A 14,867-nucleotide genomic window follows, 5' to 3' on the forward strand; every position below is an offset into this window, starting at 1 on the left:
AATAATTTATATAATTGTTCATATATACATTTATAAATTACTTTATATAAAAATAAATATACATAAGAAATAAAACAATATGAAATACCATTTATTGTACCTTCATGCAACAGATCTTCTCTTATTGGATTTGTAATTAAAAATTGATCTGTCAAGAATTGTAGCACCTTGATTCTATCTTCAACAGAAGTAAAAGGATATTCACATGTTGTTAAAATGTGTAAAATATTTTGATCAAATGATTTGTCACTTTCCACGTAAGAGCGTAACACTTCTGACCAAGTCATAGAATCCACAAAGTATAAGCTAACATTCACAGAATCTTTTTGGTCAAGAGGACCAAAGTGTGTTTGCTGAGAATCTTCTTCTCTAAGAAGTGCTTTAATAAGCATAATATGCATTTCAGCCAATAGATTGGTTTGATCTTCACACATAAGTGCAGCACAGAAATCTTCAAACCTAAAGGCTGAAAGACGTACTAATGTACGAAAGTGTCTCAAGACTTCATAGATAGATAAACATGGCATAACAAGTTCTCTAGGGACTAATAGGTCATCTGAAGATTTAGGTAAATTTAATAGTGGCAGTTCCCTATTCTGAAGCCATAATGGCTCTGGACTTGGTGGCCTTTGCTGACTAAGTAATGTCTTACGGGGTGTGCCACTAGTAGTACTATAACTGGAGAGAGAAAAGTCACTGTCACTGGAGGGATCAGGTTCTTCTATACTTTCAGATGAGTCTACATCGCTTTGCAGAAGGTCTTCTTCAACTTCACTTTTTTCACTGGACTCATCTCCAAAATCCGACCCATAATGATATTCAGAATCATGATAATCAACATTTGGATTGTAACCTCGGCGTTGATATGCACCAGAACTTGAATGACCACCTTTGCGCGAATGTCTGTCTCTGGGTCCTCGAGATTTTCGAGTTCGTGTGCTACGTCTGCTTTCTTCGCTTTCGACTGGCGATGACGGTCTCGAGGGTGTTGGTGTACTCGGCTGTGAATTTGGAGTTTCCGAACCCTTGTTTTGCAAGTATTTTGGCTTCTTCATAAGATGATACTGAAACTTTTTGGGTCTTTCCATGACCACCGATTTCGGAGGTCGACCCCGTCTCTTGGACCCTCTCCCCGTCATTGTCTGTCACGCACTGTCAACGAAATGGCACTTACTTAACACGTGGTTTGTAAAAACGCGCGCTTGTAAACAAATACAAATGACACCGTAGCAATGAAATGGAACCCATGTTTGTACTCTGATCTTTGCGCCATTTTTCGGCTACGGTCACGTGACCAAACACAATTCTTTCATGATGAACGTTTCGATACGATCTTGCGTGGCTTCTACCTTTCTGTCGACAAACGACAAACACTTTCCAATAGTGATAAGAACTTGTATTACTACCAGTAACAACCAAAATAAGTACAGAATCATTCACTGACGCGAATGTAAGGGGAATTTACAATATCTGATCTTCTAAGAGAGCGCTGCTGCAATTGGTTCATCGAATCGCCGCCATGTCTGGCCTCGAACGCATCTACTCGAAAAGTAGACAAAATCTCTGATGAAATTTTCGTTTCTCCTATCTATAACAATCTATAACTCGACACATCCCCCTCAACTGAGTTTCAATAAGATTCATGTAATGTAAAAACGAGTCGATTACTTTTTAATTTCTCACGAAACGTACAGAAGATCCAATCGCTTTCACCGTAACTACACAAGAGCCTGTCAGATCAACAATAGGTGGCGACATGCGCGGTTGGAAGAACGCGATTCTAACCGCACTTCCGATAAATATGTTTTTTCTTTTTCTTTATTTACTTCCTGTATTTTCACAATTATTCTTATTTCAATTCACTACACTTTTTATGTTAAACAAATTATGCAATTAATCATGCATGTACAATCAAACGAATTCGCTGTTACCCGCAAGAGGGAAATCTAACCTTAGTTATAAAGAAGCTTCGACAGAGGACACCACTGTAATTCCAATTTGTATGTCGTTTGGTCGGTATACATTTTTTTAGCTTGTAGTAGCGTACTAATTAAAAATTAATGTTCTTAATATCAAAGAAAATTTTTTTTGCATGTTTATTATACAATTTAATTAGCAATAAATTTCAATTAATTTAAAAGAAATTAGCGATGAACGCGACATCTTCCTAATTGAAACTAAGAGTCTATCAAATTTAAACACATCTTGCACAATTTTGTTTCAATATATGTTGTAATTTTAACAATATTTATTGTTACATAGTTAAAAAAAAATAAATAAATTCCATTAAACTGAAAATTTTACATAAATTGTATTTTCTAATGTGTTTAATAATTTGAAAAATATAGAAGTTGCCAATCAAAGAAATATAGTGATATTACGATTAATTCAATGTTTGTTAAACATTTTGTTAAATAATAAAATAAAAATTTAAAATTTATAAGAATAAATGAAATTTATTAACAATAAATTATGAAATTAGTTTTGTCTATATTATAATAATGTATTCTCGAAATTCTTTCCTAAATGAACAAGAAAATAATTCTTAATTAATCTTTTTGTTGGTAACAAACAAAAAAATAAAACAATTTTTTAAAGTATAATACATAGAAAAGGATGTGAAATACAGTAGTACAAATAATGTAAGATTCTCATATGATGTAATTTTACCAAAAATTATGGCGCCATCTTTGAAACGGATGTCAGTGGTAGGAACGCATTAGCACTAGCATGAAATACAACGGAGACAGGGGGGATCGAATAAAAATGGCCGTCTACCGAAAATCGAGAAATACGAAAAACGAACGAGAGTGTAACGATCGAATGTGAATACGAATCGACGGTTTTTTTACGAATTAATCACGGAATAACGAACGAAATACGTAACGAAATGACGATGTATACGTTAAAACCGATTGTTTCCCTGCCACAAACGTTGCATCATAGAAAAACGATGTACGAAATGCGAAATATTCATGAAGAACGATCAACAGACGACCATACGGAAGCCGAGAACAAGATCGTGCCTGATATCACTGAGCAGGTTATCAGCTTTTTAAAGGTTTTCATCATTTCTGTTATCCTGCCGACGTGAAAGAAAATATTGCTAGTTAACTAAAATGAATGGTTTACTCACGCGTTTATTGAGCATGGTAGCTATGAATGTTTCTTCTGTCTCGAGCTTGTTGTGCATGACTCCTCCCAAAATTTCCACAAGCACTAATCACGATCGACCGGGAATATGGTTCTACAGGCTTGATCGATGCTTGCCCCTCCAATTTTTCATCTAACAGGACACTACGCGGTTACGGTACATGAAAAATTCAGTTTGTTCGAAGGATAAGCGGGAACGCGCTGATAATTAGTATAGAAGGGCAAGCTTACTAAATTAGAACTGCACTGAAAGCTACAAAGTACAGTTGTATAACCAAACACATGTAAAACCTAACCCAGTAAAAAGATGTATGTACCTTGTAGCTGTTTACTGACATTAATCAACAATGTTACTGGTGAACTATGAAATCTATGATCCATAACCCTGTGTTTTTAGACATTTTTTTTCTAAGATGTAATTAGTAAATATGTCCATTTTGTGTTAAATGTTACTAACATTTTCTAACTTGAAACAAAGTTTACAATATATTTGATGAAAAACTATATTGCCATAGCATTATATTAAATTGAGAAGTGGAGATAGTAATCGATTAGTAATTATATGGTGTATTTGATGATAATCTTTTACATGAAGGCATATATTTTTGTGGTAATGTTTGAGAAATATAAAAATTGTATTTTACTTATAAAATTTAAGATATAATTTATAAATTTTACATAGAAATATCAAATAATGCTAGTTTTATTTTAGAATTATATAGTTAATTTACTCCTTTTACTTAGATTTATATTTGAATAAACATTAACTTTTTATATAGATGTTATTATGATGTACTTTAAAGAAACTTTTTATTTCAGAGTCCTTTACCAGAGTATAATGCATTAGAAACAAGACAGGAAAAAATATTGGTACAACTTGCAGGACTTAAGAAACAGGTTTCAACACTTTCTGAGTTTTTAAAGCAAACAAATCAAACTATAGAACTCGATAAAAGTTCAAAGAGTCAGGTAATATTAACGTAAAATAAAATTTTTTATCTTTCAAGTGAAAAGTACAAATAAAAATTTAGTTTATTACTATTCTCTTTTACAGGAACTAGTTAATGTGAAGCTTATCATTAATGTGAATCCAAAAAGACCACCTTATTTTATATCTGCATTACAAAAAATGTGGAAGGATACTGATATCAAAGTACAAACTTATGTTCATTCAAGTGTTAGTAAAGGAGGATCTGTTAATTACCTATCAACTACAACTTCTTCTAAGAATAATATTATTGATCTATTTCTGATTTGGAAAAATGGTAAAAAATGTAATTACAGAAATATTTAATTAGTAAAATATGTACATTTATAAAAGATTTTATTTCCAGTTGAAGATATGGAACTTATATCAGGTCTACATAGTTATTATATAACTGGGGAAACAAATTTTCTAAGATATTTAAGTAGGTTAATAAATACTCATAATTATGAAAATTCTGTTTGTGTAGAAAAAGTAAATTCTATTGATTTAGTATTAGATTTATGTCATTCTCTATATTTTGAAGAATCATTAAAGAAAAAGCAAGAAATATTGTTATTAATAGCTGATAAGTTAAATGTAAATTGGTCAGATACAAAGGAGCTTGATATAGCAGATATTGCTGCATGGTGTACAATTAAACAACTTTTTCCAAAGAAGTATCCATCAAAACTTAATAAATGGTTTGAAGCATGTGAAAAACATTTTGTATAAATAAAAATTTCTTATTAAAACATTTATTATTTATTTATATGAACACAGTTTCAATTGTTTTAAAAATATTCCAAAACTTAGTGAATATAATTGACCAAAATTATAAGGAAGTATTGCCAATAAAATTATATAAATTTTATTAAAATATTAACGTGTACTTGGAATATCTTGTACAAGTAACGTATAATAATTTAAAATATGGTTTGCTTAAATCTCTTACTAATACATAAAAATGTGGGTAAAAATAATTTTATGCTTGAATTAATGCTTATTGGCAGTGTTGTAAGAATAATCGTATTTTCACTTCTAGAAAAAAAAAATGTTTATGACACAGTGATGATAATAATTAATGTTTGATGCTAAGAAATAGAAAAATTTATGTTATTACACAGTAAGAACTAGAAAGCAAGTCTTCTAATATGAGAAAGGATGTGATATAATACTAAAAATGTCATTATTTTTTAAAGTAGATGTATATCAAATAACTTGCAATCTAGTTTATGCAATTTATTAACATTAATTCTATTATGGCTACATTTGATTGAAATCAACCACTAAATTAAAAGTTTAAGTATAATTTATCATTTTTCTTCAGCAATTACCTACAATCAGTAATTGTCATATTAAATTTATTAGAAATATAGCTGCCATTGTTTGAATTATTAAATTATTTTCATTAATTTGACATTATTTGTATTTCCAATAATGTTTCTAAATTTTAATATTACAGATTTTATTATCAAAGAATATTTTTAAAAATTTGTTTTATAATTTCTATGATTTTTTAACATTTTGTTTATCTTTTCTATAATTTTGCTTTATTGTAAAATAAGTATTAAGCAAAGAAAAACATTTCACGCATCGATATCAGTCTGAAATGTTTTCCACATTTAAAATAATATTTTTTGTTATGAAGGAATAATTACATAAAATAAATGCATTGTGGTAAAAAAATTACTGTCCTAAATTGAATAAGTCTGTCTATGATAATGTTTTACAATACTGTAAGTGTAATATTATATACTACAAATGAATTAATGATATTATGGTGAATTAAATAAGATTGCATATATCTTTTATATGCAAATGTTGATGCATTAAAGCCACGTCTTTTTTTTCTCCATTTTATGATTTAAAAAAGAGGATGGAGATAAATGATAGATATCTATTCGAAGAAGATAAATATATGTCGTTTAAAGATTATTCAGCATAAAATTTTATCTAATGTTGCCTAAGCTGTGCACTAAATGTACAAGTGTTGTATCAATATCTGCTATTCCGTAATTTATATAAATTGTATGTACATTATACATAATAATATTAAAAACAAAGTCTCTTAGAGATAGAAATGCACACAGTTGCATTTTACATAAACATTTGTATGTTTACTATTTAATCAGTACATAATAATATTATCAGACTCATATTTAGTCTATAAAAATTAATCCAAATTGATATGATAGGCCTGATTGTGAACTGTTTATACATGTAAATTGATATCTTATATTATACACCTTTCATTTATCGCACAAATGTCAATTAAAAACATTAAAAGAATTCATATCAATTATCATGTGAATAGTACATTCGTTGATTATTTTGTTATGTCATATGTTTTAAAGAATTACAATTTAGTTGATTTTACTATATTCATAGTAATATCAAAATATTTTGTTTTTGGAGTTTGTTGATTACGTGGTTGTTTCTGGCAGTTTTCGTTACGATATCGTTTTCATTGTTAATAATATTATTCTATTGCATTTTTAATACGTTATATTAACAGATTGTTTTAAACAATGTATCCTTACAATTAAAACATGCGCAAGCATTATTTATTCGAGATCCATGCAAGATTTTGTTTTAACTTCACTTAATAAAAGTAAAAAATATTCATTATACACATTTTGACTTTATCTAAAATTATAAATAATATGTATTTCAATATATCACAATATGATGGTGCCAGAAGCATATTGAAATTACTATACGAAACATTAGCGTGCGTGAAATACTTGTGAATTTGTATTTCAACGTAAGTCTTTAACTCTGTGTATTCAATTTCGGTGCTGAACTCTTAAAATACTTACTATCCTGTTTTACGAAAATGATTAAAATTTTAACCACCACTCTCTTTTTACATGTATTTAATAATTTTTTAAATTTCTCTTTCAAATTATTACTTTCTCCATTGCTTTAAAACCAATCGTTATTCAGCACGTATATACTTTAGTTTCATCGTAAATGTTATGCTAATTCGGCACCCTATCTACTTAACAAAAGCTTTAATTCTTTATTATAAACGAGTTATACGAATGACGAGAAACCAGGTAATGGTGCTCTCGATCTTGCCATATTGTTCATAATAATTTGACCCCCATTTAAACTGACAACAGCACTACCTTCAGGTTCAGAATCGGTGTATGATGAATAATTTCTAACTGGTTTTTGACGTTTCCAGGACTGTCTTAAAGAATCATTAACATTAGCGTAATGATTTACGAAGGAATGTGGATCCGATTGTACACTTTCATTCTCACTTTCAGATCCCTATAATATAAAGTGTAAAGACCACGATATTTTATGTTACATACATTTCATGTATTTAAGAAATGAAAATATTACCTGTGAATCTGTTGAACTAATTTCAGATGGTTTTTCTGTAACACTACTATCATCAGGATTTTCGTCATACCCTTTCAGACTTTCTTCATCACTATGATACGCAACTGAAGCTGGTGAAGGTCTAGGGGGTGATTTACCTAACATCGTAGGAGGAGGAGGATGTATAGATTTCCTTGCTAAAGTGTTTCTTTTACCTAATGTACCACAAGCATTAGCCATATTCATAGCACCACCACCTCCTTGTCTTGATCTATAAAGTTCTAAATCAGATTCCTGTCTATCGTCTGTATCCATTGCCATAGATTCTTCAAGTGTCTTTTGTGCTTCTTCTAAAACAATTATTTCATTATTATGAACTTATATGTTTTGTGTCAGAATATATTTATTAATACTTACGTTTATATTTATAGCTTTTACTTTTAACGCATAGCACCGCTATGACCATTATAATGATTATAATTGATGCAGCAGCTAAAGTAACCATAAACCAGGTTTGTCTATAAAACGGTTTATGTTGTAAATATGCATATTCAAGATAGAGCTTTGATGGAGTTAGAATCTGAAAAAATATATTGGTGTGTATTTAAGTGGTGTGTATTTAAATTTAGTATTTAAAAATATTTATGAAAATGTATATATAGCAATTACATTTACCGTTTCTGTGGAATATGCTGGATAACTAATTCCATAACGATTGTACGAGATTACTCTGAACAAATATGATGTGGATGGAAGTAGGTTTTGGTAAGATACAGAATACTCTGTTAATGGTCCATTACTACTGCGCACTATTGTCTGCCAACGGCTGTCATCTATAATTACAAATATAATAATAACATTTATTTGATTTTAATAATAAAAAGAAAAATGCAATCAAAAACTTCTGCAGGTTTTCTTGATATTATATGCTACAAGAAAGAATAATATATTTGATCGTTTTCTTATTTTCCAGAAAGTAATGACAATTGAAAACTTGCAAAGTTATATTGTATGCTCTATATTACATGTTTTAAGGGTATCAATGAAGTATTAAATGTAGGAATTGGAAAGTTAAAATTATAGGAATACCGTCATCTAACTTCAGCTATTCATTTATTACAGTAAAAATATAGCAGCATTCAAAGTTAAGATGTTTCATGAATTTCTAGTTGAATTTATGGAAATTCATGCTATGACATCATCATGCAATCAACAGTACAAATACCACTAAACAAATCAGATTAATTACAAACAAGAAGCCATGTTTTAACACTAATAAAAATCATATTTAACTGTTGAGATCATCTAACATAATCGACTTTCAATATATTTACGTGCATTGACACTTACAATGCTGCCACTCTTCCATTGCTATATGATTATAAAAAAGGTAATATTAGTAATGTAAATAATACTATTTGGAATTTTATATTTAGAATAGAAGTTTTTATCACTTTATTTTTCATTTGTATAAATATATTTTTTTTCATGTACTTTTTTCACGAATTCTGTAATACTTGTTTCAGTTTTTGGGGTATTCTATAAGTGCTAAAATATTTTGTATTATTTACCTTTTCGGCGTGTTTCAATATAGTATCCTAGAATAGGCCCTTTTCCAGAAGCTCCATTAGTCCATTGTAATTCAACACTAGATACTGTTTTCGTAACAGCAAGATTGCTAGGTGCCATTGGTGAACCTTCTTGTGGACCTGTTGTGACATTTCCGGATATAGGCGGACCAAAATCAATGGTTTGCGCTCGGACCATAAAAGTATATGTTTCTTCTTCTTCCAAAGGTTGGATTAACAAACTTGTTTCTGTCACTTTTTGTTTAACTTGTTTGCTAAAACCTGTTATAATGTAAAACATGGTGTATAAGCAACTGTTTATACATTAAATGTTTCGAATAATTTTTATATTATAAAGCATACGATCGTTTTGTTCTGCTGTTTCATATGTAACAATGTAGCCGACTATTTCACCATTTCGTAGCTTTGGTGCTTCCCAAGAAACACGAAGGCTAGTCATTGTAATTTCTGAAAATTGTAAATTGTATGGTGGTCCAGGTATATCCTGTAATAAATTGAATATATTTTTACAAAAAAAAATAGCGGTATCAATTTCAACGTAATTATCATTAAATTACCTGTTTAGTTCTAACAGTGATAGATGGAGTCCGAGGACCATCACCAGCAGGATTAAAAGCTAATACTTGAATACGGTATTCTGTATATTTATCTAAAAACACCAAGCTATGAGTTAAATATGATGCTGGTACAACTTCTATTTCTTCCTCTTGTTTATTTTCTAAATCTTGAGGAGAATCAGTAACTAAATAAAAAATCTAAAATAAAAGATATAAATAATTTTGTTTAAAAGTTTGATTAACATGATAAATTCTATATATAATAGTAATAACAGTTTTACTTTATAGCCTAATAAATCTCCATTTTGCATATTGGCTTGGGGTGGTTTCCAACGTAAATGTACTTCTGTAGAAGAAATTGGTTCTGCTTTTAGATGTTGTGGTTCTCCTGTAGGAACTGCTTCCCCTACATATACAGTTACTGGAGGACTTGATGGACCTTCTCCTTCAGAATTGAATGGTAACACTATTACTTCATAATACCTATCTTCTGTCAAATCACTTAAAACAATTTTCGTAGCCTATCAAATTAAAAAAAAATTAATATTTTTTATTTAAATTTGACGATCTATAATTATACATATTACTTTTATTCCTAAAACTTCTTCCTTCGGTGTATCTTGAAGGGCTATCGGAAAATCTGAAACTGGTTGATATATGACGCGATAACCACCAGTTTCATGATCCCCACTCCAATATACTTCATCTATTGCATTCCAATGAACTTCTATACTAGATGTTGTTATTGGAACAACTTTTAACCCAGTAACTCCTCGAGACGGTGCTACAAGTTTACATTACTATAAGTGCCACATATTAATCAAATAAATTTAATACAGATAAAAAGAAAATTGTATGTACCTGCTGGTAAAGTTTGGACTTGAACTGATTCTGTACTCCAAGTTGAAGGGCCTATGTCGTTAGTTGCTTGTATTCGAAATTGGTAGAATGTGAATGGTTTTAAATTATTTGCTGTATAAGACGTTAAAGTTGGTTCTACCCTTTCAAGAATTGTTTGAAATGGTCCTGAATTTTCTGATTGCTGTACTGTGTAATATCTACAAAAAACAGAATTTTAGATATAAGTACTATGTAATATAAAAGAATGATACATTAAATTTAAAGTATTTAATGAAAAATTTACCTTAATGGAGCAAATCCATCACGACCAGGTGTCCACGTAAATGTTATCTGTCTACTTTGTACTTGTGATCTGCTAATTTGTGGCATCGATGGAGCCTGTGGTCGTTCTCTGTTATTTGTAGTAAAAACAAGAGCATATGCTGTTTTTCCCCAACCTAATCTCGTTTGTGCTGTTACCGAGAACATGTAATATTTTTCTGGTTCTAATCCTGTTGCTCTGTAAGATACATTCATATTCAATAACATAAATTTGATATTAATTTTTAATATTTCTCTCAACTATATTGTTAATTATACCTAAAAGTTCTATCTGATGCAGGAAATTCCTTAGAAAATTGATGATCTTGACTATTATTTAAATGAAACATAACTTTATAGGCGAGAATCTCTCCGTTCGGATCTTCTGGAGTATCCCAAATGATACGAGCAGTAGTAAAGCTTACATCGGGAAATGATACATTCGACGGAGGTCCAGGAGCTACAAAAATGTTAATTTATTTAACTCTTTTTACGAAGGAATAGTTATAGTTATAACAATAAGAATTACCATCTTCAAATGTTTGTACTCTAACTGGTGGAGTACTTAAAGTACCATCGCCAAGTCTCGTATAAGCTAGAACTTGTATATGATATTGAACAAACTTTCGAAGTTCTGTTAAAGTTGTGGTAAATGTTGTATTACTAGGAATGTTTTTATATTGGAATGCTGATCTAGCATTTGCACCATAATAAACTTTAAACCCTTCTATTTGTCCATTCTGATGTTCCATAGGAACATCACCCCATCTAACTAATATGGTTGTGGAAGATGTTGCATTAGCTTCTACGTTAATAGGTCCCATCGAAGGAACTAAGGAAGAAAAATCGTGCATTAACAATATAGGAATATTTTTTAAGCTATACAAGCGTATTTTATACACCTCACCTGATTCACGAGTTCTTTCAACTGCTTTAGGACTTATTGTTGATGACCCAACGTCATTAAATGCTTGCATTACAATTTCATAAAGAGCATACTCTTCCATATTTTCTAAAATATAGGAATTCGCTGTATGATCTTCTATAGTTATGCTTTTCGATTTATTCGTTCGCACTTCGGTATAAGTAACATTATATCCCCTCGGATTTCCGTACCACTCAATCTGCTGTAATGGCTGTTAAAAAAAAATGAATAAAATAAAAAAAAAGTAAACAATTAGGTATTAATTTTTAAATATTATTAAACAACAAACTTATTGACTTATTAGACCAGGTATCAATTTCCGTGTATTATTGAAAAAGACACTTACAATCCATCTAACGCGCAATTCTGTAGCGCTCATTGCACGAACCGTAACGTTCCTAGGAGGATGTGACGGTGGTGCTTGAATCGTTTGAAACTCTTTCGTTGGTTCAGAAGGTTGAGAAGAACCGACAACGTTGTTAGCTATTAAACGTAGTTTATATTGCATAAATGGAATTAGGCCGCCTACAGTGATTGTACTAGCATCAGGATCCGAGACTTCGTATATATTATACCATGTTGTGTTACGAGTGGTTTGTGCTTGCACTGTCCATTTTATTATGGACGAATTTCCGTCAAATCCTGGTGTAAATTGAAGAACAACGGAGAATGCGTCTATATTAGACAATGCCAATTTAGTAGGTGGTTCAGGAAGAACAGGTTCAACACCTGATTGAATGACAGCTACTGCTGCTTTTCCAGGACCCACTGAAGTCCATGCAACAACTTCAAATCTATAATGTGTCATTGCTTGTAAATGTTCAATTTTAGCTGAGAGAATATCAGATGTAAAGTTTTCTACTCGTAAAGAATCTGGCACATCTTTGATCATATATTTTAACTGATAAAGAGTAAGAAGTCCATTGACCTCTAGCGGAGGACTCCATTTAACAGTAAGTGAACGATCACTTATATTCTCGAATTGCAAATTTTCTACTTCCTCAGGTACATCTTCGCGTGTATGAATTTGAACAGGAGAACTTCTTTCACCATCGCCTGGATCAGTGAAGCATAATACAGTTATATTGTATAAGGTGTATTTCTTTAAACCGGTCATAATGGCACTTTGTTCTGCAAGAGGATCAAATAAACTAGGTGGCACGGTCATCGATTTGTACTCATTCGCTTCTGTAAAATTATGGCCGACCCAAGCTTGTAATTTATACCCTTGATTTATTCCATTGATTTTTTGCGGGTTCGGCGGTTTCCACCAAACTTTTATTGCTGTTGAATTAATGGCTTTTGCCTTTATGTTAGTTGGTGGAGCTTCAGGTACTCCCTCCTTAGTTTTAATCTTCAAACCTTCTGTGAAAACGCCAACACCTTTATCATTGTACGCTGCTATTTGCACAATATAGTCTTTCCATGTAATTAGGTCGGTAATAAGATAATTTTTTTGTGCTTCATTAGTAATATTTTGTATTGTCCAAGGATTGTCGTTGTAACCATACAATCTATATCTTAACACATAGCCTAAAATATGGCCGTTTCGATACTCTTCTAATGGAAGCTGCCACTGTGTGATTATTTCTGATGATGATCGAGCGGAACCAACGAATCCTACTGGTGGCCCACTCGGCGCTACAGTAAAATTCATTAATTTAATTAAATTTTGGCAAATTATTAAGCATCGAACATTAAATTTTATATTCTTCTAACTATCACTTACGTTCTTGAGGAAGAACTACTACATTACTAGGATCCGAAGGAGGTCCTTCACCAACGCTATTTTCTGCAGTTACTCGAAATTGATATGCAGCAGCAGCTTTTAAATTGTTCAATACTACCCAACGACTTTGTGCCGAAACATTATTGCATTCAGTGATCCAATTTAACGCAGAATCAGGTATTGGTCCTACATAAATTAAAATATGAATATATACGAGCTGAGATTTACGTGGAAGCTTAGGATTTTATTAATGTATAGTTTATATTTATTTACCTAAATCTGAAACCTCTCGTCTTTGAACGATGAACTTTTTTGTTGGACTATTTCCATCAAAACCTGGAACCCAACTAACGTTTATGGTGCGGGGAGAAATTCGCTCAACTCTATTGGCCATTACATTTATTGGTGCAAACGGCAATTCGATTACGCTAAGACGTGCAGATCGAGTCTCGTTTCCTCCTGGAGAGACCACGGAACACATATATTCACCCACATCGGAAGCACGAACAGCCATTATTTCTAATGTACCATCGCTTTGCATTTTTACTCTTTGACTGGCTTGCGTATTTATTACTCTACAGAAGCAACAAATATATTATAATTATTAGTATTTATTTCTACAATAAAATGATTAATTATGTAATATGTTTTACGTAACATGAATTATCCAACGTGCATTATAAATAACAGAGATGAAATTTTTATAAAAAAAAGAATAAATATAACGAATTTTTCCTTTCACTGATTAAGTATGTTGCATCTAAAGAAAAATCAAAAGTGAAAGTCGGATACTACTATTACTTTTTTATAATTATATATTCTAATGTAAGTATCTTGACTTTAAATGTATTAATACGTACTGTGAATTGTGAAACCATGCTATATCATATAAAACACTTGGATCATTGGAGACCTTGCATTGTAATTCCGCAGTATAGCCAAGAAGAACAGATGTATCAACAGGTGGTTGAACAATTTGTGTTCGAACTGAAACGAACCCGATTTTTATATAAAAAAAAAAAGGAAGATGTATATAAATCATTTAAAGTATATTTTACCTAAAACAGTAAGATAAGCTGAATCATTTACAGAACCAGCTTCGTTTGCTCGAATACATGTATATTTTCCGGCGTCGTTTGGTTTTACAGCAGCAATTAAAAGATCTCCGTTATCTAAAACTTGTACTCTTCCAGCGATTTCCACAAGCATTGTATCTATTGATAAATTAAAGTTATTTGTCAAATTTGCATATAATATGTCTAATACTAATTATTTGTATTATAAATTATTATTTATCTGACTGAGTAGTTAGTGTACCATTGTAAATCCATGTAGTGTTAGGTATTGGAGCTGCTACAGCATTACATGTTAGTGTTACATCTTTCCCATCTAATATAGTCTGATTTTGTGGACCATTTTCCATGATAGGTCCTGATGCTGAAAACAATAATTT

At 31.0% G+C, this 14,867-nt stretch overlaps 3 protein-coding genes across 3 annotated transcripts in view; 1 reads left to right on the top strand and 2 right to left on the bottom strand.

Annotated features, from left to right (window-relative positions):
- The window catches only part of E(bx) (nucleosome-remodeling factor subunit NURF301 E(bx)), a 13,643-nt gene extending 10,200 nt beyond the window's left edge, over positions 1 to 3,443 (bottom strand). The window contains 2 exon segments of the mRNA XM_017904079.1: positions 101 to 1,152; positions 3,137 to 3,443. Of these exon segments, the coding sequence (XP_017759568.1) occupies positions 101 to 1,139 (1,039 nt within the window). The 5' untranslated portion in view covers positions 1,140 to 1,152; positions 3,137 to 3,443.
- On the top strand, positions 2,683 to 4,852 carry LOC108550281 (aaRS-interacting multifunctional protein 2). Its single transcript, XM_017903984.1, has 4 exons — positions 2,683 to 3,043; positions 3,973 to 4,122; positions 4,208 to 4,418; positions 4,488 to 4,852. Exons 1-4 carry the CDS (start codon positions 2,891 to 2,893, stop codon positions 4,850 to 4,852), a joined length of 879 nt encoding a protein of 292 aa, XP_017759473.1. The 5' UTR covers positions 2,683 to 2,890.
- Positions 4,853 to 6,967: 2,115 nt separating this feature from the next.
- The window catches only part of sdk (sidekick cell adhesion molecule), a 70,400-nt gene continuing 62,500 nt past the window's right edge, over positions 6,968 to 14,867 (bottom strand). Inside the window, exons 10-29 of the mRNA XM_017904080.1 lie at positions 14,732 to 14,851; positions 14,473 to 14,628; positions 14,275 to 14,401; positions 13,688 to 13,989; positions 13,415 to 13,600; positions 12,032 to 13,326; positions 11,668 to 11,896; positions 11,290 to 11,592; positions 11,040 to 11,220; positions 10,744 to 10,959; positions 10,461 to 10,657; positions 10,187 to 10,383; positions 9,881 to 10,120; positions 9,600 to 9,797; positions 9,385 to 9,526; positions 9,025 to 9,303; positions 8,129 to 8,286; positions 7,871 to 8,033; positions 7,475 to 7,803; positions 6,968 to 7,399 (exon numbers count right to left, since the gene is read on the bottom strand). Of these exons, the coding sequence (XP_017759569.1) occupies positions 7,157 to 7,399; positions 7,475 to 7,803; positions 7,871 to 8,033; positions 8,129 to 8,286; positions 9,025 to 9,303; positions 9,385 to 9,526; positions 9,600 to 9,797; positions 9,881 to 10,120; positions 10,187 to 10,383; positions 10,461 to 10,657; positions 10,744 to 10,959; positions 11,040 to 11,220; positions 11,290 to 11,592; positions 11,668 to 11,896; positions 12,032 to 13,326; positions 13,415 to 13,600; positions 13,688 to 13,989; positions 14,275 to 14,401; positions 14,473 to 14,628; positions 14,732 to 14,851 (5,261 nt within the window). The 3' untranslated portion in view covers positions 6,968 to 7,156. The remainder of the gene's footprint in view (positions 7,400 to 7,474; positions 7,804 to 7,870; positions 8,034 to 8,128; positions 8,287 to 9,024; positions 9,304 to 9,384; positions 9,527 to 9,599; positions 9,798 to 9,880; positions 10,121 to 10,186; positions 10,384 to 10,460; positions 10,658 to 10,743; positions 10,960 to 11,039; positions 11,221 to 11,289; positions 11,593 to 11,667; positions 11,897 to 12,031; positions 13,327 to 13,414; positions 13,601 to 13,687; positions 13,990 to 14,274; positions 14,402 to 14,472; positions 14,629 to 14,731; positions 14,852 to 14,867) is intronic.

This window comes from Eufriesea mexicana, unplaced genomic scaffold (genome assembly GCF_001483705.2).
Source record: "Eufriesea mexicana isolate 0111107269 unplaced genomic scaffold, ASM148370v2 scaffold2646, whole genome shotgun sequence".
NCBI classification, from domain to species: Eukaryota; Metazoa; Arthropoda; class Insecta; order Hymenoptera; family Apidae; genus Eufriesea; species Eufriesea mexicana.

Coding starts and splice junctions, on each gene's coding strand:
- LOC108550281 (XM_017903984.1), top strand. CDS start 2,891: ATGACGATGTATACGTTAAAACCGATTGTTTCCCTGCCACAAACGTTG. Junction 4,123..4,207: donor ATAAAAGTTCAAAGAGTCAG/GTAATATTAACG, acceptor TCTCTTTTACAG/GAACTAGTTAATGTGAAGCT. Junction 4,419..4,487: donor ATTTCTGATTTGGAAAAATG/GTAAAAAATGTA, acceptor TTTTATTTCCAG/TTGAAGATATGGAACTTATA.